Source organism: Ctenopharyngodon idella, chromosome 3 (assembly GCF_019924925.1).
Source record: "Ctenopharyngodon idella isolate HZGC_01 chromosome 3, HZGC01, whole genome shotgun sequence".
Classification (NCBI taxonomy): Eukaryota; Metazoa; Chordata; class Actinopteri; order Cypriniformes; family Xenocyprididae; genus Ctenopharyngodon; species Ctenopharyngodon idella.
The window spans coordinates 33,126,399-33,152,284 of record NC_067222.1 but is presented as its reverse complement, the minus strand read 5'-3'; the positions used below and the strand labels follow the sequence as shown (position 1 = coordinate 33,152,284).

Sequence of the window (25,886 nt, the reverse complement as noted above, 5' to 3'; positions counted from 1 at the left end):
ACATAACAATGTTTTTCCACAAGACACATATGCAGTTCTATTTTTTAACTGCTAGAGGGTCAAATGAGTGTATAGACTATCTGTCGTACAATACCGTTCATTCATCAAGAACAGAAATAGAACAAATTAAAGCTGTAGCTTGTATTAAATAGCCTATGTTACAAATGCTATTGCACACAGTTTGACATAGCCTAAACCTGAAAGCACTGACAATAGTTTTCCATCAAAGGTGTTACGGCTGTAAACTGCTCACAGGGAGATTTAAATGTTTGCCTGTTGGCTGATACAAGGGCATCTGTCATCTGCTCATCTCAGAGCAGCACTCATGTCAGTCTCCTGTGGCATCACACCCAAGAGCAACATCACGAGGTGTAAGATGAGGAGAGGTGCCTGCAGGACAGCAGGAGCAGCTCAGATCAGATGAGCATCCTTTTGTGGGACCACCGTCACCATGCAAAGAAAGAGGGGATGTCTTGTTGAAGGACAGACAAAACTGAACAATTAACTAAACAAAAGACCAGATAATGCATAGATGGAGAGGAAGTTGTTGTCACTAAACAAAGTGAACCACAGCTAAAAAAAAACACTGAAGATAAACATAATTCAAAGTACCATATGTGCTAAATATAGGCTTGACAAGATTAATGGTGAACCAGTTTCTGCACATTTCTGTGTGGATTGAACATTCTGAACACTGATTGCAAACCTCCACCATACCTCCACAGTAACACCAAACTCATTTATGTCATGACCAAACTATGAGTAGTGATTTATGTTGTCTAGTATTTTCTACCCAAAGAGACTGCGTTCAAAGTGTAATCAATACATTTTATCAGTATCAGTTAACCTTGCCATGTTTGAACCAGTTTGAATTAGCATTTTACATATAGAGCGTTTTCTTCAGATATTTGTGTTTCACAAACAGAAACTGACTAATAGCCACTGACCAGTTCTCCCTTAAGCCATCTACGTCCTAACTTTAGCACATCCTATTTTTATTGCATCCAACATTTATTGCACAGGCATACGGGAATAATGGAGCTCTGCTCTGAATACGGTTAATGGATCCTGAATGAACAACTTCCTGCTCTGCCGATGGGGTCAAGCTTTTGATGGGTCCGCTGGCTATTCTTTGGCTTAACAGTGCAAAGAGTATCTTAAGTGCCAGGTAGGAACAACAGTTCATAGTCTGTGATGCTTCATCAAAGAGAATTTACTCAGATACCCTTTAATAGCCTGGGACCACATTCTAAAGATAAAGATATATCCCATGTGTCCTAAATTGATGGGTGTCCATGAGAAGCTCTGCCATTAGTGCTTTAACACAAAGAGAAAATGCAGGGGGCCGTAAGCTCTCGTAATGGAGGTTGCAGCTGAAAAGAAACAAGACTGTAGCAGCCTAGACATATTCACAATATTTTTGCATTTATTTTGGCCTTAAGTGGTTTACCTGTGGCTCTGAGAATGGCATAACGGAGCATCTCCACGCAGGTCAAATCATTCACCTTCACAAGTGCACAACAATACAAATGTCAAAGCATTGTTGTGAATTTATATATTGAATTATAGGTAGCCTATTATAATATTTTCACGTGCATTACATATTCCTAAAATTCTTTTACCAATTTTATTACAATTGAAGGAATATTTCAAAAATATTTCACTAAAATATCTGTAATTGACAAAAAACTACATGGGAGAATTTAAGGAACATCTGTAGACACAAGAGTATTATTGTCTAAATTATAGTGTTAGAGCCATTTCTGCTGCCAGACTATAATGATCTGCTGAGTGAAATGTGAATTACAGAGAGGAGTTGAATTCATGTCCAGGCTCAAGAGCTGAGGAAACAGCACCCCCTTCCGTTTAACTAATAAACTCAATATGGTAGATCCAGACTCATAATGTAAACAATGTAGATGCAGAATAGACTGTAAGCTACATACAGTTGTACACAGTAATTGTACATGGAATTATGAAAACCTTACAATCCTAACTAAAATGTTTACTAACAAAGTGTGTAACGTGACGTTACACACGCGCATGTCGAATGTTGTTTCGTGAATGAATCTTTTAAATGAACGAATCGTACTCGTTCATTTCCATGCCCATTTTTTCCTTGAAGTCTAGTTTTTGAAGCGTGTAATTGCTTTGGTGATTTTATTGTCTTCAAAACATGCAGACAATAAACGACTCGGAGTTAAATCAGTTGAGTCAATCAATTACATCACTCAATCATGATTCATAACACAAAATATTGTTGCAGCCATATGTGGCGCAACCTGCAGGATTCAAAAGATTCGACTCATTAACATGATTAAAAATCCCCACAACAGAAGTAAATGTTTTGACGTTACACTCTTAGTGTAGTGACTTGAAAAATACCCAATAAAAATCATATTTTAGTCATATTGATATCTGATCGTCTTTAATATTCAATAATTTATTGCCGATTCCAGGAACTTCTTGTGTCAATTCCCGACAATGAAGCGTATTTGCTGTTCCGCACTACATTTCCCACAAACCCTTGCTGTGTGAGCCTGGGCGTGTGAGAGAAAGATTAAAATTGGACCATCTGCAGACTTTGATTTAGCATCAATGGTGAGAACCTACATTGTTTGGCTAAATAGACTCGCGAGATGTATCTTGTCATCATGTCTTTTCTGTAGCAGAGCTAGAGGTCTATCTGACAACATTTCGTAAAGCTGAATCCGATGTTTTATTAAAGCTGTTCGAAAAACCAACTTCGTCGGCTAGCCAACACAGCTAGCCAGCTCACTTTAGGCATGCGAATCACTAGTACATCATCAAACGTATGTGCTTGCTTGTGCTTTAACGTGTTTGCTGTTGTTAATATGGTGTAGTAAACAAATGATGTGTTTTTATTTCCGTTTAATCCGATGCTTACAAGACAGTGCCATTTTTCGCAATCACCCGCTAACAAATCTTGGCTGTGTCTCAAAACATAGTTAGCTGTCTAGTTTAACAGCGTTTTTGCGATCGGACCACCAATTTTTAGACATACTAAAAGCATTGATGTTACTGTTGTGCTGACATACAGTCTCCGTCATTGTTTATTTTGACAGATGAACGCTTTGAATTGTTTTGACGCTGTGTCGGGAAATGTGTCTGAATGTCTTCACAGCTTATATGTTAATATGTATATAACAAGAGTGAGCTTCACGTTTTCGAGAATGGGTAGTTGTGGCTATGGATACTTGCATTTTAAAAGAATGTCAAAATAATAAATAAGATGTCTATCTTGGGTTCTGTACCAGGTCACCATTTTTTAAACTTTTTCACCATTTTAATCACATTTTTCTACTAGTTTATTTTAAATTATTATTATTATTATTATTATTATTATTTTTCATACAAAATACAGGTATTCCATGTGGTATCATAATAGCAAAAATAATGCTGTGTGTGTACCATAATATTTTGTTATATATATATTATGAAACAAAGATATTTTTTCCCTTTTGTCTACAGGCTGCAGCAGCTCTTTTCCACAGGGCTTTGCTGTATTATGAGCTGTTGTAAACCATCACGTTTCGATCGATTCTCAGGAGGATCTGTGGCAGGTGCCACTATCACTGTACCCTCACCTGACATCAGCAACCGGGTAAGAATGTGATATGTATTTACATTTATTGAGTTATGTAAAGACTTCAGTGGCAAAAATTCTCATTGTTTTCTTATTTCATAATCTTTGTATGCAGACCAAAATGGAAGCTAGTTTCGGATCCACGTTTCCTGCAGTCCCTCAAGTAGCAAAAGGTCAGTGTTGTCTCTTGAAATACTTGGACTAGAGGCTGGAAAATGGTCATTAAAAACAAAAAAGTGGTCCTCAGGGAAACAAAATATTTAAAAATATGTATGGTACAGCCTAAAAAATAAAGACTTAAGATTTACATTTTGAGTGCCGTATCTCAAACCACTATGAAAGTAATTACTGGTGTTGAAAATGACAGCATTGATTGGACAGAAATCCATGTGAGCGTTTGCCTAGCAACAAGGTTCAATCAGTCGCTTGTAACTGTGCTCTTTCATTTCAGCGGAAACCAATTACAAACAGCATCGTAGAACCCCTTCAACCTCCAGCACTCTGACCTACTCGCCTCGTGACGACGATGATGGCATGGTAATCACAACGCCATCCCTTTTCAAAACAGCCAATCACATTTACATACTGAGCAATGGAAATCAAAAACCTCACAATTTTGTCATTGACGTGCATCACAGTGGGCTTTTGGATTAGCTGATTTGCTGTTTGGGAGGTTCTTAGTTTTTGATAAATGCATCTGATAAATTATCCTGATTTTCTGATTATTTTTAGACTCTTTATGAGTTGCTGTGTATACTGTTTAGTTTTTCCCAGACACCACAGCGTGAATATTTGTATAGATGTCAGCTGTTTTTGTCTCTCTCAATGCCTTGCTAGGTGCAACAGATTTGCTTTTCCACCAAGTTTAAGTGAATCAGAAGATGTTGAGGTGCTTTCTTCCTGTCAGTAATTTTGCACATTCACAGGAAAGCCCATTTATTGGAAGTGGGAATCTGAGATAGTTGAATCAGAATATCTTTACAGTTCTGTAGTTACATTGTAATTACTCAAATAAGTACGGAGTACTATTAATTAACTACATGTACTTACTATAGAGTTACAGTTAGAGTTTGGTTTAGCGTCAGTTACTTGTAATTATGCATAATTTACTGTTATTACTATAGTAAGTACATGTAGTAACGTGTAACTATGGCACTGTAAAATAAAGTGTTACTAGAATATTAAGTTAAGGACTATATTCAGCAACATAAACAGTTGTTTGTTGTACAAAAAATGCATTACTACTGTTGATTTTGGTAAAACATGTCTTTCCTGATTACAGTGGTATCGACAGTATCTTTATAGAGCGGGATTTTAGAAAAAGAGGGGGCGTGTCTTACTCTGTGGCTTTTTGTATTCCAGAAAGCAGAGGGTTAACTTACCATCACATAACTTTCGGTTGATTAACCCAAACCTAGCTTGCAATTATCGGTTCCGTGAATGCAAACGGAAGTTCAGTAAACTCAGAGTATGTTAATGGTGAAAACGCAAACACCATGTCCGAAATCGCGTACTGAGTAGGTACTATATTTGAATTTGAATTTACTTCATGACCATTAAAAAAAATATGTTCTCTATAGTCTGTTTTTCAAATACTATGTCTTTGGACATACTACTCTTTTGGTGTACTGTTTTTCGCATACTGTATAGTAGGGTAGGGGAAGCGCGCCATACTACTTTTTTCTTTTGTTTAATGGCAATTTACATTCTTAGTGCATATTGCCACCTACTGGGCGGTTGTGCAATTATTTTTTTAATCTTTTGACTTATAATCTTTAATCAGTTTTTTAGTAATGCGAACAAGAATTATATTGTTTGTTTTTGCTAAATATTAAAATTATACATTGGAGTTATGTTGGTTTTTGTTAAATAATAAAATTATATATTAAAAATATAAAATTTATTATATAAATTAAAAAAAATATTGCTTGAATTAAAAAACAGTTGTAGTAATATGCTTGTATAAGCTTCTTTTTTATGTTTAGCCATTTTGCTTATACATTTTGTTGTAAGGTGAGATGTCACTTTTTTTTTTTTTGTTATAGAAATAAATTATTATATATATATAATACCTTTCGGGGAAAAAATGTTGAATGCAGATCCATGATGTGTGAGATGAGAATAATATAAATAGATTAAAATAAAATAAACATAGCTTTGTTATAATAGTGCTTTATAATTTATAATTTAAGAAATTCTATAACTATATAATATAATATTGTGTAAAATCTGTCATGCCCATTAAAGCCTCATCAATAGGGCACGTATGCGATAAATACTTCTCTTTAGAGCAAGTTATGTTCAGAGAATAAGTTGTTATGACTACATACATACCCTGTTACCTTAGTTTTTGGAAGTAAGGGTTAAGGTAATCTGTTCACTTATCCATACACTTATGGGTATGTCACATAATCTGCTTTCTGGAATACCCTCCATCTCATTCAAAAAATGTAAAAAAAAAAAAAAAAAAGTGTTAAAATACAAATAAACTGACTCTGTCCCTACAGCCGCCCATCAGTACCCCTCGTCGCTCAGACTCTGCCATCTCGATTCGCTCCCTGCACTCCGAGTCCAACATGTCGTTGCGCTCCACCTTTTCCCTACACGAGGAAGAGGAAGACACAGTAAGTGTCAGCAATCTTGTTTCCTATTCACATGTTGATCTAGCATAGTGACGCAAAAGGCTGACAGACATACACCTTTGCCCAGATTGACTTTCTCTCTCTCTCTCACTCTTGCTCTTTTTTTCTTACTCAGGAGCCGCAGGTGTTTGCAGAGCAGCCCTCAGTTAAGCTCTGTTGCCAGCTGTGCTGCAGCGTGTTCAAGGACCCCGTCATCACCACCTGCGGAGTGAGTCAGCCAGCCGTCCCCTCACCTCTCCCTCAGGATAGGGCTGTCTGTCATGATCTGGTTTCAGGCCATATATTGATTTCCTGTCAGTTTGGGCCGTGAACAGCACGCCTCATTGACCTGTTTCCTACGGCACTGTCAGGCTGTTGAACACCACAGTACAAGTGTCTATTGAGAGATGAATTACACTTAAAATAGCTGAGTAGATGAAAAAGTAAAATTCAGCTCTTATTCACTCTCTCTTTCTCTTCCTCTGTCACCTCAGCACACATTCTGCAGGCGATGTGCCTTGACCTCAGGTAAGCAGAGCATTTTTAATCTATGCATTTGTCTTGCTTTCACCTTTCTCATGATGACCGTTTCTGCCAGCTGTGAAGAAGTACAGTGAGGGCTCAACACAATTTATGCAGTTACAAATAAACAGTTACAGTTGCCCAGTAACTATATTAGGAAACTATTAGGAACAATAGTTGAAGAGAAGATGTGAGCGATTCAAAGAAAAGACGTTAACTATGAGTGTCGTGATATGATTCATTCATTGATGTGATTCATTAGCCAAAAAAGAGAACACAAAGTAAACAATTAAAGATGAATTTGACTGATAGCCTTATGTCATTTTGCTTTTTTAGATTTTTATAGATATTAGGATAATATCATTATCATGAATTATTTTGGCCACAGTGAAAATGTAATGAAAATCTGATATTATGACAGTCCTTATACAAACTGTCTACTACAGAAAATATGTTGTCATTCACAAACTTCACCTCAGTGGAAAATTTACCATCTAGAATATATCAAGGTTACCTAGAGGATTTTTTCTATCAAGAACTCAATGTGACAATATATGTGGAATATATATCACAAATTCTGTCTTGATGTTTTTGTGAGGTTAATAATTTTATGGTCAGAGTCACAGACAGAAATATAAATTTGTAATAAAAAAAAAATCAAAATACCTTTACATAGCTGGTAAGAAATTAATATTTCATTTTTTTCCGTTTTAATACATTTGTAATGTTCTTTTTAATACATTTTTGCTTTGCCATTAATCAAGTATGGAGTGCAGATTGATGTTAAAAAATAATTTTTTTTTTTTTACAAACCCGATTCCAAAAAAGTTGGGACACTGTACAAATTGTGAATAAAAAAGGAATGCAATGATGTGGAAGTTTCAAATTTCAATATTTTATTCAGAATACAACATGGATGACATATCAAATGTTTAAACTGAGAAAATGTATCATTTTAAGGGAAAAATAAGTTGATTTTAAATTTCATGGCATCAACACATCTCAAAAAAGTTGGGACAAGGCCATGTTTACCACTGTGTGGCATCCCCTCTTCTTTTTATAACAGTCTGCAAACGTCTGGGGACTGAGGAGACAAGTTGCTCAAGTTTAGGAATAGGAATGTTGTCCCATTCTTGTCTAATACAGGCTTCTAGTTGCTCAACTGTCTTACGTCTTCTTTGTTGCATCTTCCTCTTTATGATGCGCCAAATGTTTTCTATGGGTGAAAGATCTGGACTGCAGGCTGGCCATTTCAGTACCCAGATCCTTCTTCTACGCAGCCACGATGTTGTAATTGATGCAGTATGTGGTCTGGCATTGTCATGTTGGAAAATGCAAGGTCTTCCCTGAAAGAGACGACGTCTGGATGGGAGCATATGTTTTTCTAGAACTTGGATATACCTTTCAGCATTGATGGTGCCTTTCCAGATGTGTAAGCTGCCCATGCCACACGCACTCATGCAACCCCATACCATCAGAGATGCAGGCTTCTGAACTGAGCGCTGATAACTACTTGGGTTGTCCTTGTCCTCTTTAGTCTGGATGACATGGCGTCCCAGTTTTCTAAAAAGAACTTCAAATTTTGATTCGTCTGACCACAGAACAGTTTTCCACTTTGCCACAGTCCATTTTAAATGAGAATTGGCCCAGAGAAAACGCCTGCGCTTCTGGATCATGTTTAGATATGGCTTCTTTTTTGACCTATAGAGTTTTAGCCGGCAACGGCGAATGGCACGGTGGATTGTGTTCACCGACAATGTTTTGTGGAAGTATTCCTGAGCCCATGTTGTGATTTCCATTACAGTAGCATTCCTGTATGTGATGCAGTGCCGTCTAAGGGCCCGAAGATCACGGGCATCCAGTATAGTTTTCCGGCCTTGACCCTTACGCACAGAGATTGTTCCAGATTCTCTGAATCTTTGGATGATATTATGCACTGTAGATGATGATAACTTGCAATTTTTTCTCTGAGAAACTCCTTTCTGATATTGCTCCACTATTTTTTGCCACAGCTTTGGGGGAATTGGTGATCCTCTGCCCATCTTGACTTCTGAGAGACACTGCCACTCTGAGAGGCTCTTTTTAAACCCAATCATGTTGCCAATTGACCTAATAAGTTGCAAATTGGTCCTCCAGCTATTGTGAATAAAATATAAGTTTATGAGATTTGTAAATTATTGCATTCCTTTTTTATTCACAATTTGTACAGTGTCCCAACTTTTTTGGAAACGGGTTTGTAATTTTTATCATAAGGCTGCAATATAACAAAATGTGGAAAAAAGTAAGAAGTCTGAATACTTTCTGAAAGGTTTCTGAATATTTATTTATAGTTTCTAAATTTGCTTGCCATTAGCAGGAGTGGCTTTAAGATAATTTTAGACCGTCTCTAGCTCTGTTCCTGTTTCATTTCCTCGCCGTGCTGGATCTTTAATTTCACGCTCTTAATTTGACTTGTTTTTTTTAACATAGAGTAACTATTTTGTTTTGCCAAAAACCTTGTGGTTCCACAGAGAAATGCCCTGTGGACAATTCCAAGCTCACAGTGGTAGTGAATAACATAGCGGTGGCTGAGCAAATCGGTGAGCTTTTCATCCACTGCAAGTACGGCTGCCGGCCAGCTGCTTCAGGCAAGCCCGGTGCCTTTGAGGTTGACCCACTTGGCTGTCCTTTCACCATCAAGCTCAGCACCAGGAAGTGAGTATACAGGTTCATTTCCTTTCGCAAGGTCAGCTTGTGATTTCTGTTGTTGCGACATATTCGTTTAAAGGGAGCGTAACGACTCTGTATTGTGTGGCAGAGAACATGAAGTGAGCTGCGACTACAGACCTGTTCGCTGTCCCAACAACCCCAACTGCCCTCCACTGCTCACCATGAACCTGGAGGCCCATCTGAAAGAGTGTGAACACATCAAGTGCCCTCATTCTAAATATGGGTATGGAATTTTGGAAAGGTTAACATTCTTTCCTTTAGTTCCGTAGATGAACCTTGAATTTATCTCTGCCGATTTCTCTCCAGTTGCACCTTTATTGGGAATCAGGATACATATGAGACGCACCTGGAGGTGTGTAAGTTCGAGGGGCTGAAGGAGTTTCTCCAGCAGACGGATGACAGATTCCATGAGATGCAGGTGACACTGGCACAGAAGGACCAGGACATCTCATTCCTGCGCTCCATGCTGGGCAAACTCTCTGAGAAACTAGACCAGCTGGAGAAGAACTTGGAGCTCAAGTTCGGTAAGGACACAAAGCTAATTCTTAACCGCTTACTGTTTTTAAGCCAAAAGATGCATGAACGTTCAAATTGTTTTTGCTTTCTTGTGCTAATGTGGCAGATGTGCTGGATGAGAATCAGAGCAAGCTCAGTGAAGATCTGATGGAGTTCCGACGAGATGCTTCCATGCTGAATGTTGGTCTATTTTCACTCTGGTTTTGCCAAATTGAGACGTACAGTTTTGGTGTTCCAGTATTAAGAGCTTTCTAACTCATCCCTCCTTTTGCAGGATGAACTGTCCCACATCAATGCCAGGCTCAATATGGGTATACTGGGCTGTGAGTGTCTCTTTCTCATTTATACTCTTCAGTTCTGGGAATAAAATGAAATGTCATCATCTGACTGTATGAAATGTTTTGCAGCCTACGACCCTCAGCAGATCTTCAAATGCAAGGGTACCTTTGTGGGCCACCAGGGTCCGGTATGGTGTTTGTGTGTGTATTCTACCGGTGATCTTCTCTTTAGTGGGTCATCAGATAAGTCCATCAAGGTAATTCCACCTGCCATCAGCAATCTGTCCCTGAGTATCCCTCTTCATCCAGATAAATCTTCTGTACTTCTATGCTCATCATAGGTTTGGGACACATGCACCACATACAAGTGCCAGAAGACCCTAGAGGGCCATGACGGCATAGTGTTGGCATTGTGCATTCAGGGGTGAGAATTCTGAGGATTACTTTTATATTTTTCATAGTCTTTCATCAAACTCTAAACGACTTTTCACTGCCAGTCATTGTAGTAGTGTATAAAATGTTTACAACTATCATAAAATTTGACAATTGATTTTAGAAAGGGAAATGTTGTTTCATGTTGGCTTTAAGTGGACAGGAGATCTTATAAATTCTTTTCTTCTTTCTGCTGCAGGAACAAGCTCTACAGTGGCTCAGCTGATTGCACGATCATTGTGAGTGTTCCTGAAATGCATATGTCAGAGGAATCAAACTGTTCATGAATAGGGATGTGCACAATGACTAGTTTCATTAACGTTTAAAAGTTCAAAATTTTGCAACCGACTAGTCAAATAGTCTAACCCTCAACCCACGGAGACATCTATTTGTGATCCATTTGAAATAGATTACTTGATCTATGAACAGTCAAATCGTATACTGAATGCTGCTAAAAATAGGTCCGAAAAATGCTATGTACTTGCCTTGCTTTGTGATCCTTGTATATTAAACTTGAGCGTTCACTTAAAGGGTTAGTTCACCCAAAAAAATGAAAATTCTGTCATTACTCACCCTCATGTTGTTCCAAACCTGTAAGACTTTCATTCTTCTTCAGGACACAAATGAAGATCTTTTTGATGAAATCTGAGAGTTTTCTATCCCTCCACTGACAGCTACGCAACTACCACTTAAAGGTAAAACTAATCCATATGAATCGAGCGATTTAGTCCAAATTTCATCAATTCGCACATCAGTTGTGGTAAACAGAAGCTCAAGCATGTTTTCTTGACATGCAAGAACCAATGAGGTTCATTATCATGTGTTACGCAGCACGTTTGAGCTTCTGCAAGAGGTTTGTTCTCGCGCATCAAGCAGGTTCGGTTGAGCTTCTGTTCGTGTTTGCTGGTCAATGTTTATATGTGAATGAAAGCCTAAATTCAATCTATTCATCATATAAAGCAATCGAGTCTCTTCAGAAAATTTGGACTAAACCACTCAATTCATATGAATTAGCTTTACAATCTCTTTATTGACTTTTTGAAGCGTCAAAATGGTAGTTGCATATCTGTCAATGGACGGACAGAAATCTCTCAGATTTCATCAAAAGATCTGAAGATGTACAAAGGTCCTACTGGTTTGGAACAACATGAGAGTGAGTAATTAATGACAGAATTTGTAATTTTTGGGTGAACTAACCCTTTAAGCAATGTTAGCCATTATAGACATATTTATTCAAATCAACTAAATCAATAGACCGCGCAAGACCAATAAGTTCAAACCTAATAGCCTATAATAAAAGCCTCAAATAAAAGTTAGTCCACGTAAGTCAGCACGTTAAGGTATTGTTTGTGACCACAGCAACCACTTGCGTGAAAGTGTTTCTCACGTGTTTCTCATGTATGAAATCTTTACAAATGACGTGTACTGACAACTGTACATTATTTAAGCGTATTCTCTTTGTTAGGATGTTGATGTAGCAACTGTTCAAGTGTCAAGTAAGTTTCATTCAGAACGTTTCTCCTTTAATCTGATATTAAATTTCATACCGTATTGTCCTGCATAACCAGTAGTAGCAAGCTTAATTATATACTAGTTTGATATGACATAAAAGAAAAATACACAAAATACCTGCTCACCTTGCACATCTTCCGAGTGGACATTTCTCTGAAGTCTGAACCCGCCGCGAGTGAAAACAAACGCCTGCAAAATCTGAGGTAAAATTAAATTTAGTTTTCTGCTACAGATATACAATTTTCAAAATAATATATTAATTTTAAAATGTAACATTAACATGGCGGTAATTTCAATGTAGCCTTTGTAAGAAAGTAAAGCAAAACATTAAATATGCAAAAAAAATTAAAATAAATAAAATAAACTAATAGTATTTCCAATTCTACTAGCAGCAGCAGCAGCATCGTTTAATCGACAAGTCTCGCACATCCCTATTCAAGACACGGTTCATGTGCATCTAATGCAGATATACACTTGCTCTTCCACAGGTTTGGGATATCCAGACCCTGCAGAAAGTGAACACTATTCGGGCACATGACAACCCTGTGTGCACTCTGGTGTCCTCTCACAACATGCTCTTCAGCGGCTCTCTCAAAGCCATTAAGGTCAGTTGCGCCTGTTGTAGAAAAGATGTGCGACATGCGTGTCTGCAGACACAAGCCCAATCAAGCAGCTAATATTGAGCTTTATTCTGCCCCATTTGCTGATGTGCACATTAGCTGTTTGGAGTTTAAGCGATGTAGAGGATGCGGTCGGTGCTCCAGCAGAGAAGAGAAAAGCACTGACTTGGCTTACTGAGGCACAAGTGAAGCAGAATTAGATCTACTTGGCTCTGAAATCTTGTCTGAAAAGCACACGCTGTGCTCGTATCACCATGGTGATGTGTGGGAGGAATGAGGGAGTGGAGGATAACTGTAGAGTGATCTCATCTCTCTGGGACTTTCCAGTTTGGCAATTCTGAATGTTCTTTAATTGATGAAACATCTTTCTTTCTCTATTTGTAGGTGTGGGATATTGTGGGCACAGAGCTGAAGCTAAAGAAGGAACTGACTGGCTTGAATCACTGGGTTCGAGCTCTGGTTGCTTCTCAGAATCATCTGTACAGTGGATCTTATCAAACCATAAAGGTTAGAAGTGTTCAGCTTTGTCAGTTGCTTCAGGAACGCTCAGACAATATAATAAAGGACAATCTGCAGGTTTATTGAGTAATAAGATGGTCAGTTCTCACATGCTCACAAGTTTACATACTCCTTGCAGAATCCGTGAGATCTAAAAGATGTAAAAGAGATTTATATATATTTATATTTATTTATTTATAGTACTTTCCATGAAAATGCAGACAGAATCACAAGAGTCCATCCAGTCATAAAAATGGAATTGAATGTACACTGTGTTCCAAATTATTATGCAAGTGACGTATCAGTGGGATTTCAGTACAATAAACATTCAGATTTTAGTTTTTCAAAGAAAGTGTTTGTTTTATTTCTCTGTATCTTTTTAGATAACTGGTATCAATCTCAGACAGGTTTGTTAAATAGTTTGCCAGGTCTACTTAGGTAAATGGAAACCCTACTTAAAGAGGTTGTTCCACATTATTAAGCAAGTCACAGTTCTCATGCAATATGGGGAGGAAGAAAGATCTTTCTGGAGTTGAAAAGCATGAAATGGTGCAATGTTATGCAAAAGGCATGAAAACAACTAATATTGTGTGAAAACTGAATGGAGATTATCGAATTATCATAAGATTTGTGAGTGATTTAGAGCACAGCAGAACTCGGTCAGATCAAGACTTAAAGTTTCTGTCAAACAAGTTAATTGTATTAAAAGGACAGTTGTAAAAGAAAAAAAGCCAGTGTTGAGCAGCAAACAGGTATTTGAAGCTGCTGGTATCTCTGGAGTCTCAAGAACCTCTCCATGCAGGCTGGCAGTTATGTATCAAATTGCATTTCAGCCACTCCTAACCAAAGCTCAAAGAGAAGTATTTACAGTGGGTGTAGAAATACATTTTCAAACAGTTTTATTGCTGTGGTGTTTTTTGTAGCATGGGATAGTGCATAGTGCATTGTATATCAGAAGGCATTATCCTTCTTTTTATACCATAGCTGAAAATGGCCAGTTATAAACTCCACATATCTTGCAGAAGTCATTTTGACACCCTCAAAGACCCTAAAGGGACCTTCCGTCTCACTTCCCAATATTCCAGCCCAAATCATCACCCGCCAGCTCCCTGCTGACGTCGCAGTCTTGTTGAAACGTGGTGGCCATTCACCAACCATCCAGAAATCCATCCATTTAGACCATCCATTGTAGTACGGCATTTATCAGTGAATAAAACTATTTAAAAATGAGTCTTCATGTATTTCTAAACCTACTGTAAATGTTTCTCTTTGTGAGGTTTGGTTAGGAGTGGCTGAAATGCAACTTTACGCACAACTGCCAGCCTGCATGGAGAGGCTCTTGAGACTCCAGAGACACCAGCAGCTTCAAATACTTGTTTGCTGCTCAACACCAGCTTTTTTTTTTTTTTTTTTATATATATAGATGTCCTTTTTAATATAACAATTTTTTTTGACAGAAACTTTCCTTAAGTTCTGCTGTGCTCTAAGTCACTCACAAATCTTATGATAGTTTGATAATTTACTTTCACTTTTCACACAATAATAGTTGTTTTCATTCCTTTTACATAACATTGCACCATTTCATGCTTTTCAACTCCAGAAAGATCTTTCTTCCTCCCCATATTGCATGAGGACTGTGACTTGCTTAATAATGTGGAACAACCTCTTTAAGTAGGGTTTCTATTTACCTAAGTAGACCTGGCAAACTATTTTGTCTGAGATTGATACCAGTTATCTAAAAAGATATGGAGAAATAAAACAAACAAACACTTTCTTTGAAAAACTAAAATCTGAATGTTTATTGTAGTGAAATTCTCCTGATATATCACTTGCTTAATAATTTGCAACACAGTGTATATAATACACACATATATATACACACAAACACATATATATATATATATATATATATATATCTCAAACGATGATTTGAAAACTTTTGAACAGGATCCCTTGTGTAAATTATTTTGGAATATATGCACATTGTGTATTTTATGTCAGATAGCTTCATTAGGGCAGTACTAAATAAGAACATTTTTTTTATTATTTCAGATTTGAATTGTTCAGTCTAACTGGTAAAAAAAAAAAAAAAAAGCAGCTCTCCATGTTGTTTTTAAAACCAGATAAGATGGATAAACCCGAGCTGCTTGTCTCAAGTTGTCTAATTAAGGCTCCAGAGATTGCAAGCAGGAAGCAGATTTCAGGCTTCTGTAAATGCTCACAGAGAGAAAAAATAAACACAAACACTGTTCCGGAAGTGTATTTCCTGTTCACGGTTTCCGTAGGGATTAAAAAATTCTTTAATAAAGAGTTCAAGCATTCGTTTGATTTGAACAAAAATATTTGAAAATTGGAAACAAAAACAAGGTCAAAACATTGACGACAGACATCCCACAAAGCATTGCAAATGACATATATATCATATAATATATATCTAATATATTAATTAAAAAAAAATAATGGTACAAGTTTAAACTTTTGACTTCTAGTACAAGATACAATACATTTGAAAAATATTGCTAAACATTGAAATATATACAAATAAGTTATTTTATATTGACAGTGTAGGGACACTTACTGGATTATTCCCCTGCTCCACTGAGTGGGCGGTCGCTGCTGAGCTTTTTTGTCACTTTTCTCGTCTTCATGGTAACAGTAAGATCTCTGATTGGTTGATCCAAGGAGAATCTTTCTACAGGATTTTGAGTAGTGTAGTTCTCCACCAGTAATTGATTTTTATGTATTGTTATATTTTTTTAAGTGAATCTTAACACATTCTTTAACATTTCATGCAAAACTTGCATACTATCTAGTGTGAATAAATGAAATGGATTTTTGTGAAATGGTCTGTATGCTCTGTCCCCTCAGATCTGGGACATCCGTTCTCTGGAGTGCGTGCATGTGCTCCAGACTTCTGGAGGCAGTGTGTACTCCATTGCAGTCACCAACCACCATATAGTTTGTGGCACCTATGAGAACCTCATTCATGTAAGTAGTATTAATTTCTACTCTACGCTCTGCAGGGCTTTACATACAAGGGTAATGATCATGGAAAACCTGGAAATGTCAGGACATTTTTAACATTGTGATTTCTGATACTTTCCCTATGAACTAGGTTTGGGACATTGAGTCCAAAGAACAGGTGCGGACTCTGACAGGCCACGTGGGCACAGTGTATGCCCTGGCCGTTATTTCCACCCCCGATCAGACCAAAGTGTTCAGTGCCTCCTATGATCGCTCTCTCAGGGTAAGGAACAGGCTTGGGTATGGGATGTGAAATAGGGGAATTTGTGAAACCACTAATGCATTGATTGTTTTACCTGGGCAGGTGTGGAGCATGGACAACATGATCTGCACCCAAACTCTGCTGCGGCACCAGGGCAGCGTGACGGCACTCGCTGTATCCAGAGGAAGACTGTTCTCTGGAGCTGTAGACAGCACAGTAAAGGTCAGAGGCTCTTACAACCAGTTTGGGGATACTGCTTTGAAAATGTAGCCAGCATTGAAATGTAACACTATAAATTAGGGGTGTAATGATACATCGTTATATCGAGATATTGCAATATAAAAATGCGACGATATGTATTGATGTAAACGATATGATTCGTGATATAGTTAGTTTTAGCCAAGACTCAGCTTACTGTGTTTATACGGTTTATAATTCACCCAGAAATGTAAATTCTGTCATCATGTACTCAGCCTCATGTCATTTCAAACCTAAGGTTTTCGTTCAACTTCCAAACACACATATTTTTTATGAAACCTGAGAGATTTCCGTTTCTCCATTTAAAGTCAATTTTCTAAAACTTAAAAGTTCCAAAAAAAAATGTCATGAAGGCATCGATGACACAATGGCTTTACATGATGAACAGATTTACAACAACGCACATATTGTAGTAAACACGGACGTTCAAATACTTGAGTGACACATGAAAACAACATGAGTGAGTAAATGCAGAGTTTAAATTTTTGGATGAACCAACCATTTACAGTTTTTTGATATGCTTTCTTGAGATTAGAACTGTGATTGACCGGAACAGCACTCCTCAAAGTGAAAGCGCAAAAATGATTTTAGGGCTGCACAATTTATCTCGATTAAACCGCACGCGATTTAGCAAAGGCTGCGATTATTTCACGTGCAGCTTGTCAGAGCTGTATGGCTCTGTGATCAGTAGTAAATGCTTCTCCATCTGAAAGCCAGAGGGCGCTCTTGCGCAGAAACTCCACATATGCCCTGCCGCAGAAGTAGATAACATGCGTCATATCGCTGTAGCTGAATAAACAGAAGATTGAAACACTTTGATTGATTAAACATGACTAATAAACACATGACTGCCTTATTCTGTGTAAGAAGCCACGTCATCTCCCAGAAGAATGCTCAACTGTCGTTACGAAGTGAGTTTGGAGTAAAAACAGGTTATTAAATGTTGTCTTTTGTTGGACAAGATGTTAATAAATGCTTCTCATGTCTGGAAAGATGTTTGACGCGTGTTGCTTTTTCAAATGTACGTTATAAGTGACTCAAACTCGCAGTGCTTTCGATGGATTAGCATTTAGAGCCATACTTCATTGACAAGTTGCGCATAAAAAAATAATCGCAGCCTTTGCGATTTCATAATCGCGTTTAAGTTCAATGTTATTTTTCGTGTTGTGCGATTAATCGTGCAGCCCTATTTTAAATCACCATATCAACATTACGTTTTAGTAGTATGATTATTCAGAGTGATTTAGATGGTTTATACTTATATGTGTAGTGCATTAACAGTGTGAGAGGCGGGACATAGCGAGCACTGGGAGAGTCTGAGCGTGTGCGGCTTGTCGAGTTCCAGTGAATGCCTGCATTGAAAGTACGAGTACTGCATGAGAAAAAATGAAAGTTTACGGAGTTTCAGTTACAGTACTACATTAAACCACTATATATGTTAAATATATTGTATAATAATGCAATGGGGGAATATTTGTGGGTCCTGATGATGATGATGATGATGATGATGATGATAAAGTAATAATAATATTTTTTTAATCTTCTTTATTTTGGCTTAAAATATAGCGATATCATGAATCGTAAAATCACGGTAACGTAAAATATTGTCACGATTCGATACAAATAGCGATACTGAACTCTTGATACAAGTGTATTGTTACACCTCTACTATAAATACGACTAAAAAATAGACTATGAAAATAGTAATGAACAGAAGTTTGAGCCTAAACATTCTATTAAAATTTGACACATTTAGTCACACTACACCATTACTTTTTGTAAAGACTATTTTAAATGCAGCTGAGCAACACTGTTTACACTATTCCATGAACCTCCATTTTCTACTGGCATGAGATCTTTCACTGTATATGAGCTCTAACAGCGTGTTCTGTTTCCTTTCCTCAGGTGTGGACATGCTAAACATCATCTCTGAGCATTATTAGTTGTCAGCATGAATCAACTCTGTTGTTGACATGAACTCTGATGCACAGACTTATCTATGAGAACATTACAACATACATCGGACAGGAGATGTTTTTATTTTTGACCCTGTGGACTCGGGCATCTGACCCATGTGAATTTTGCAGTAAAATGTTAGACAGAAGTTATGTGCTGGATGGATGATGGTGTTTGCTTTCCATGTACCGGACGCGTCTTGACAGCAAACAGAACCCGGCAGTCTTTATTAACACCCAGCGGAGCGCAGCCAACATGACAACGCAGTATTTTATATACACAAATAAGATCATTTCCTATAAAAGTATGATTTAGATTTGGTAAGACTTCAACTGAACTACAAATGAAGCTGAATCCAGTCCAAGTTCATGTTCCCAGCAGACCACGGAAATGTTGCTGCGATGACTGTTGAACTTTTGATCTTCGTGAGTCACAGTCTCATGACTAAGTGAGTGCCTAAGCTTCAGTCTGATGCCAGTGGAGATGCATGGAGCGACCATCATCCCAGGGCTGAATGAAGACCTACACTAAACCAACTTGGGCCTGAAACAGCAGAGCATTGACAACACAGTGCCCATGTTTTTATCTAAGATTTGACAGTGCCAACTGAGAACTGCTCAGATATTTTCTAACCGCTTGTTGACTGACGTGAAACCTTTTGTATGACGGTGTAATGACCTAATCATCCATCATGCTTGTGTAAATAATGCAATGTTTCCTTACCAAAGGCTCAACCGCTTCATGCATGGTTCCATGTTTGTCATGGAAGTCAGATTTTGCCCATGCAAAGCTAGTAAGACTTTTACAGTATGCTGGTTACTAAATCATTTTGAACAGCAAGTTCTAATTAGTTTAAGTGTAAGGCGCACAATTCACTATCACGGAGCATCCCAGCATTACTTTGAAGGAACACTGAGGGGAACACAATGTTGCGTTCAACTTGAGGTTGAGTTCCTCTTTTAGCTTAAAGGAACAGTTTACCCAAAAGTAAAAATTCTGCCTTCATGCTGTTCCAAACCTACAAGACGTTTACTTTTGTGGAAAATAAGGGGCCGTTTACACGATACAGTTTTCAACTAAAAAAGGAAAACTTTTTATGCGTTTTGGCCTTTCATTTACACGACAACGGCGTTTTGGAGGCCTGAAAACGCAAACTTTTGAAAACGGTCTGCGTGTAAACAACAAACATCTTTGAAAACGACGACGTCTTGCACATGCGCATTACATGTTCAGTCTTTAGTGTTTCATCGCCATCTAATGGCTTGCCAGCAGAATACAGCGTTTTTAGTCATTTTCGCGGATTCGTATGAATGGGGATCGTTTTGAAAATGGTGTCTGTACGCGGAAAACTCAAAGGAAAAACTTAGCCGTTTTAAGCATATCGTTGTCGTGTAAACGTACCCTTAAAGAAGGTATTTTGAGATTTCTCTTTTTTTGGCTATACAATGGAAGTTAATGGGCACCAAAACTGTTTGGTTATCAAAATGTCTTTCGTGTGTAAATCGATAGATAGCGTACTAGATAATTCGATACTAATCTAAGACAAAAGGCATAAAAAAACAGCTGCTATTTTGGATATAACAGTGCCTTTTGGTGGCATGGAGCTACTCAATTCGGCTCCACACATTTAGGACAATTATGGAAGTAATGAACAGATTTCAGCAGTGTGGTTCCCATATTTTTCCCCTCATTAAGCTCGACAGGATGTGTTTAAAATGTTCAAATGCAAACTACAAAAACAGTTTCTTGTATAAAACACATAAGACAGATTTTTAATGCTTGTATTGAGTGAGCTTGAGTCTTTTTTATTCAGTGGCTATCTTTAACGTGCCGTTGACTCCCTCTAGTGTCCTTAATACATAAACAGTTACATTAAGTGAATCTGTGAAGGGATGTATGGCCCTTTGGTACCAGCTTTTTAGTTTTGTTTTTTTGACAAGTGCTTTGCATTATGTATGTGAACTAATGAAACACTATGCTGTTAAGCAATTTCCAGCTGGCCTTGTTGGTGTTCAGTAATTGGACAGCTATGAGAGTGTTTGTATATAATGTTTATTTAGAGCAGGTGGCTGTTGATGCAGTCACTGCAAGCACACCACTGTTCCCAATGCCAGTCACAGCAGGTATCATACAAGTCAATGGCAGAACATCAACACAATATACAGCCTGCACGCACTGAGCAGTGCAGATTTCTTTTCTTTTTTTTATATATATATATAATGTCTCTGCAAATAGGATGGAATTTAAAACAGCTTTCATTATTAAATAACATCTTGCACCAACAATAAGTCTGACTTCAGTGTTTTCAGAATTTCAATATTTTTCCATCGTTTTTTTTTTTTTTTTTCTCTGGTATTAAAAAAGAATAAAGGAAAAACAAGCAAACATGACAATAAGAAACTGACAGGAATGAGAGCTTTAAAGTGGAGAAATCAAGTTTAAAAAAGGATGAATTCACAGTGACAAACAACCAGCTATATACACACACAGAAGAAGGGGGGACAGGGTTGTAACAACTCAATTAACACTGGATCGACACCCAGTCCTTTGAAGCGATAGGCATGATAAAGCTTTTATAAAAGCCATTCCCATGCCAGACATCTGCACTCTGTCCACAGAGCAGACCACAACAAAAAGGGATATAATTCAGAACATCTGCTGGACAAAAGCTGAGACCGGCCACATATTTCCCTACACATTGTTTAAACATGAAAGTCAAAATGAAAAGAACTAAAGCAAGGCACATACATGTTTTAAAAAAACGTAACATTGCATAATATACAACTCATTTCATCTGAAGACATGGCAGTCAAAAAACTTATCACAAAAAGTTACCTTAAAAAAGAAAACTGGAGTTCTAAAAAAATGACCATTTACAATTCATTTAAAACACTTTGCGCCAAGAAGACACGTTAAACTTTTGTCTCAAATATTTGCAGTTTCATCAACAAGCCCTCTTGATGCTGCATCATCAAATACTTGTTGAAAACATCTATAATAATCTCTGTTCATAACTTAAATATTACAAATATTCTTTCTGAGAACCGGGGAAGGGATTAAGCATATATGGAACTACTGAACGTGTGTAAAGCATACACAACTATTTCTCTTTCTCGTGTTCCCTACCTTTGGGCCCTTTCTTAAATTGCATTTAAGATCATTTTGATACTGTGACGATTCTAATAATGAGCAGGCAGATTGTCATGGCAACAAAGATGGTTAATTAATGAGAGACTGTGAGTTTGCTGGCAATGAAATAATGACATTCAGAGGCTTGCAAGAGGTTTGGTTGTGACCGGTGCTGTCATAACAGCGAATTGTGCCCTCACCGTGAATGAGAGAACATGGCATCTGGAAACATCTCATGTCCACAGAGACCAAACTGTAAAAGCGTCACTCATTCCCCCCTTAAAATGTCCCTTTAAAGTCACTTAATGCGATTCTCTGTGAATGTTTAACCTAGATACTGCTATGCTTTTCAGAACAAGTTATGGACCCAAGCTTAATTGCATCTTGGACTAATGTTCTTACTTTGGTCATTAAGGAAATGTCTGTCTGTATGATACTGGGGGTAATGCAATACAAAGCAGGCACACCATGGTACATTCACACCCTTTAACAGCCACTGAGATTAGACTGCATGCAGGCTTCCAGTGGAACCACACCTGTCCGAGCTCAAGAGCAGGGTAGGTGGAAATGCTAAACTTCAAGCCACATTAACATTTGCAAAATCCTTGTTAGTTCACTACACTGTCAGTCCATAACATCTTACATGCATGTTTCTTTTAGATTGCTGTTTTATGCCACTCACACACATACACATTTGCAACTTTCTCACTTTGTGCTTCCTGACGTCCCACCTTCTGAAAGCCATCAACCATCACTGGACCCCTCTACCTCATTCTCGCCTGTGTTTCTGAGGTCACTCGTGTAGTAAAAGTCAACATGAACCGATTTACTTTCTTAATGCACGATCCTGGTCTTGTTGTGAACAATTTATTGACACTTTATTCCTAAGAAAAAATGAGTTTGTCTTAATCTTCACTCAGAGAGCACAGGCTATATGCTAATCAATAGCTAAATAGCTATTTTGGTATTCAGTGCCTACTTTTACCATCCAATAAACTGCCAAAGAACAGAATCAAGTCCCATTGTATTTTTTCTAGCATTTTCTATATTGCCTGGAACTGCATTACATCATGGAAGTAAATTGGCTATTCATTTTGACTTCAAGGCCTACACTGCGTATCACCTTGCTGCAGATGACTAAAGCATCGGGGATGTCCAAGGATGAGGTCACGCCTCGCCAAATCAGAGCACACAGGCCCCTCCCTTCCCACAAGGCAATGCCTCTCACTTGGGGCCTCATTTGTAAAACATGCGTATGCACAGATTTGATCTTAGAGAGTGTGTACGCTAAAATCCACGCCAACGTTCATATTTACAAAAATGGAAAAGTGCTTAGTGCCATGTCAGGGTCTAAGGTAGTCTCAGCCTCAGACGTCACGCCCATGGGCCGATGCATATGACACACTTAACTAGAAACGCTTTAGGATTTTTGAAGTCATCATCTGGTTGGCTGAATTCTATAGGATGTTGCGTTCTTTAACTGTACGCCTGGAAACAAATGCCGTGACACCAAACCCGCTCATGGATTGAGTAAATGCTGGATTTTCAAAAGTGTGTAAAGTTTGCAGCTCCACTGTTGCAGTAAACTTGCACAACGTTATTGAATGAATAATTTATTAGACACACTTCGGTCTGTTATTGTAGGGACATCGACTTTACATTTTCATGACTACAAATTCGGATTGGTTGCGTAACATGTCAGTCAAACGTCCTCTTGGGTGGCCAATGAAAGCTGCGATAGAGTCCAGACCTTCTGCCGTCAGTCTGAAGGTCTGGCTACGCGAGACTAGGGCTGCGTCCGAAAACTGGAAAATGCTGCCTTCGGAGGACACATTCAAGGTAGGAAGGCATCAAGGCACGTCTGAATTCAATGTTAGCTTCACTTCCTGTTTTTGATTTTTGAAGGCAGCATAGATGTATCCTTTGCTGTCTTTGATATCCCACAATCCTGTGCTTTCCATTCTGTGACAGTTGAGCTAGAAAAATAAAGATGGCGTCCAAAAGTTGCGTTTGCTGGCCAGTTTGTGAGTAAATGTACAGTTTTGACCAACATTCTCCACTTTTGTTGTCATTTCTAGCGAGAAATTACTACTGTAGTAATTAAATATTTGTTTAGTTCTCACCAAAGCTCACGCTATATTGCTGTAGATCATTAAACTCTTATGCTGCCTCAGAAGCCTGTCCGAAACCCGTTTCATGAGGTGCTTTCATGCACAAACGCTGCCTTACAAGTCATTGTTTGATAAGGCAGTGAGGCAGCAAGTCAGCTACCTAGGTTTTTGGACGCAGCCTAGGTCTAAGCAGACGTATGCACTTTTCCTTGTGGCAAATAGTCGGAGAACTGCAGGTAATCTAAGCAATTCTTTCCGCTCGCCATTCTCAAGGATTTGAACGTTGACTGGTGCTCTTTTATATGCTAATGACATTAATTAGGCAGCGTTTACAAGATGGAGATCTGAATCCATTAAGCTGTGCATAATTTCAACATCATTTATAGATTTCACATTTGGAAGAGAGGCATATGCGTTTTTTTGTATGTACGTTCGTTCTCTGAATCACATGTACGCACATTTGAGAAATGATCGTAAGATCAAATATAGGACGCTTTCTATGCAACATTTTATAAATGAGGCCCCACGGACACCTGGCCTATCTCAGCTTGAAACTGTTTGCTTGTGTGTGTTAGCAGCACTGAGGTCACCTCTCATGTTAAGGCACACAGGACACTGCACATGATGAGGGCAGGAAGAAAAAGAGGGAAGGTAAAGGAAGAAGGCTGTGCAGGAGCAGGAATGTATGAGTTCACACAGGCAAAAAGTATATGGAAACATATGGGTCACAGCAGCACAGAGCGGGAGCCCAGAGCAAGCACAGAGCAGGGGGTGAAACAGCCACTTCAGTCACTACATTCAACACAGCCCACAACACTCTTCAGCAGAGCACAGCCAAACATACAAGATGTTTAAGCCAGCCTTATTTTTTGTTTTGTTTTAAAACTTCATTATAGTCATAGAAAAATCCACATATCTGTCATCAAACTTTATAGATTTCTTAATGTTTCAACACTGTATGTACCATTGAACATGAAATAAAAACATAAATTATTTATATTTATATTTATATATATATATATATAACTGTACTAATGCATGACTCTCACTATGAGATTTTTTTTCTTTATAGATACAAACTTTCCTCATGCTTACAATGTACACATACCATACTATTATTTCATATACAGTTATTATTGTTTTCATATTATTATTTTACTACTCATTGCTCATGGTAGATAGAGATATTCCACAGACAGAGAGTTGAGCTTTATGTATTAAAACACAACCTCTGCCTCTCCACCCTCTGCTCTGTCTTTGATGTTTAAAGCCCTGGATGGCCTTCTGCCCAGTCCTGAGGTACATCAGCTCGGGTTTGTGCAAAACCAACTCGGAGGGAGAGAGGAGAGACGGGTGTTTCATGACAATGGGGAAGGAGCAGGAAAAAAGGGGGTGAGAGGAGCAAGGGATGAGGACTAGAAAGGGATAGGTGGGTATGTTGTTGGTCATTGTGCCCTTGTGCTCTCCCGGGGCCCTGAGGTTGTGCCACAGAGACACAGGCTGTGCTCTTCACTCCAGCATGGCATCCAGCTGGTCGGCCAGGTCATCAAACATGCTGCCGATGTCGTCTAGGATGCTCACTGTGCTCTTGTTTTCAATCAATGAGCTGTGGATCAAAACACACACTTAAATATCTTTTAAAAATAACAAAAAATTAGCTGCAAGCAGTAGTTATGGGGCCAACAATGACATGCAAATTGTAAGGCTGAATAGATTTATTTGGTCTACACGGACCCAGTGATGAATTTAAAGGGTTCGTTCACACAAAAATACAAATTCTGTCATTAATTACTCACCCTCATGTCGTTCCACACCCGTAAGACCTTCGTTTATCTTCAGAACACAAATTAAGATATTTTTGATAAAATCCGATGGCTCAGTGAGGCCTCCA

The 25,886-nt window shown here is 38.2% G+C and overlaps 2 protein-coding genes across 16 annotated transcripts in view; one reads left to right on the top strand and one right to left on the bottom strand.

The window, feature by feature from the left end:
- The first annotated feature begins 2,443 nt into the window (after positions 1–2,443).
- Positions 2,444–21,043, top strand: traf7 (TNF receptor-associated factor 7). 2 transcript variants are annotated; one of them, XM_051886160.1, is made up of 21 exons: positions 2,444–2,601; positions 3,493–3,625; positions 3,723–3,780; positions 4,059–4,144; positions 6,115–6,231; positions 6,365–6,457; positions 6,723–6,756; positions 9,261–9,444; positions 9,548–9,682; positions 9,766–9,983; positions 10,082–10,155; positions 10,250–10,298; positions 10,383–10,510; positions 10,595–10,677; positions 10,885–10,924; positions 12,686–12,802; positions 13,202–13,324; positions 16,184–16,303; positions 16,431–16,562; positions 16,644–16,763; positions 18,705–21,043. In XM_051886160.1, the coding sequence occupies exons 2-21, from the start codon at positions 3,530–3,532 to the stop codon at positions 18,717–18,719; spliced, it is 2,022 nt and encodes a 673-aa protein (XP_051742120.1). In that variant the 5' UTR covers positions 2,444–2,601; positions 3,493–3,529; the 3' UTR covers positions 18,720–21,043. The 2 variants fall into 2 exon arrangements, with proteins under 2 accessions (XP_051742120.1, XP_051742121.1); XM_051886161.1 differs by lacking the exon at positions 2,444–2,601 and adding an exon at positions 2,659–2,813.
- Positions 20,792–25,886, bottom strand: part of caskin1 (CASK interacting protein 1) — a 111,728-nt gene continuing 106,633 nt past the window's right edge. For all 14 annotated transcript variants that reach the window (XM_051886149.1, XM_051886159.1, XM_051886147.1 and 11 more), the window contains one exon: positions 20,792–25,601. In XM_051886149.1, the coding sequence (XP_051742109.1) occupies positions 25,505–25,601 (97 nt within the window). In that variant the 3' untranslated portion in view covers positions 20,792–25,504. The remainder of the gene's footprint in view (positions 25,602–25,886) is intronic.

Excerpts from the sequence above, each read along its gene's own strand:
- traf7 (XM_051886160.1), top strand. The coding sequence starts at position 3,530 with ATGAGCTGTTGTAAACCATCACGTTTCGATCGATTCTCAGGAGGATCT. Across the intron at positions 10,511-10,594 it reads CATCAGATAAGTCCATCAAG|GTTTGGGACACATGCACCAC; the intron begins GTAATTCCACCT and ends TGCTCATCATAG. Across the intron at positions 12,803-13,201 it reads GCTCTCTCAAAGCCATTAAG|GTGTGGGATATTGTGGGCAC; the intron begins GTCAGTTGCGCC and ends CTCTATTTGTAG.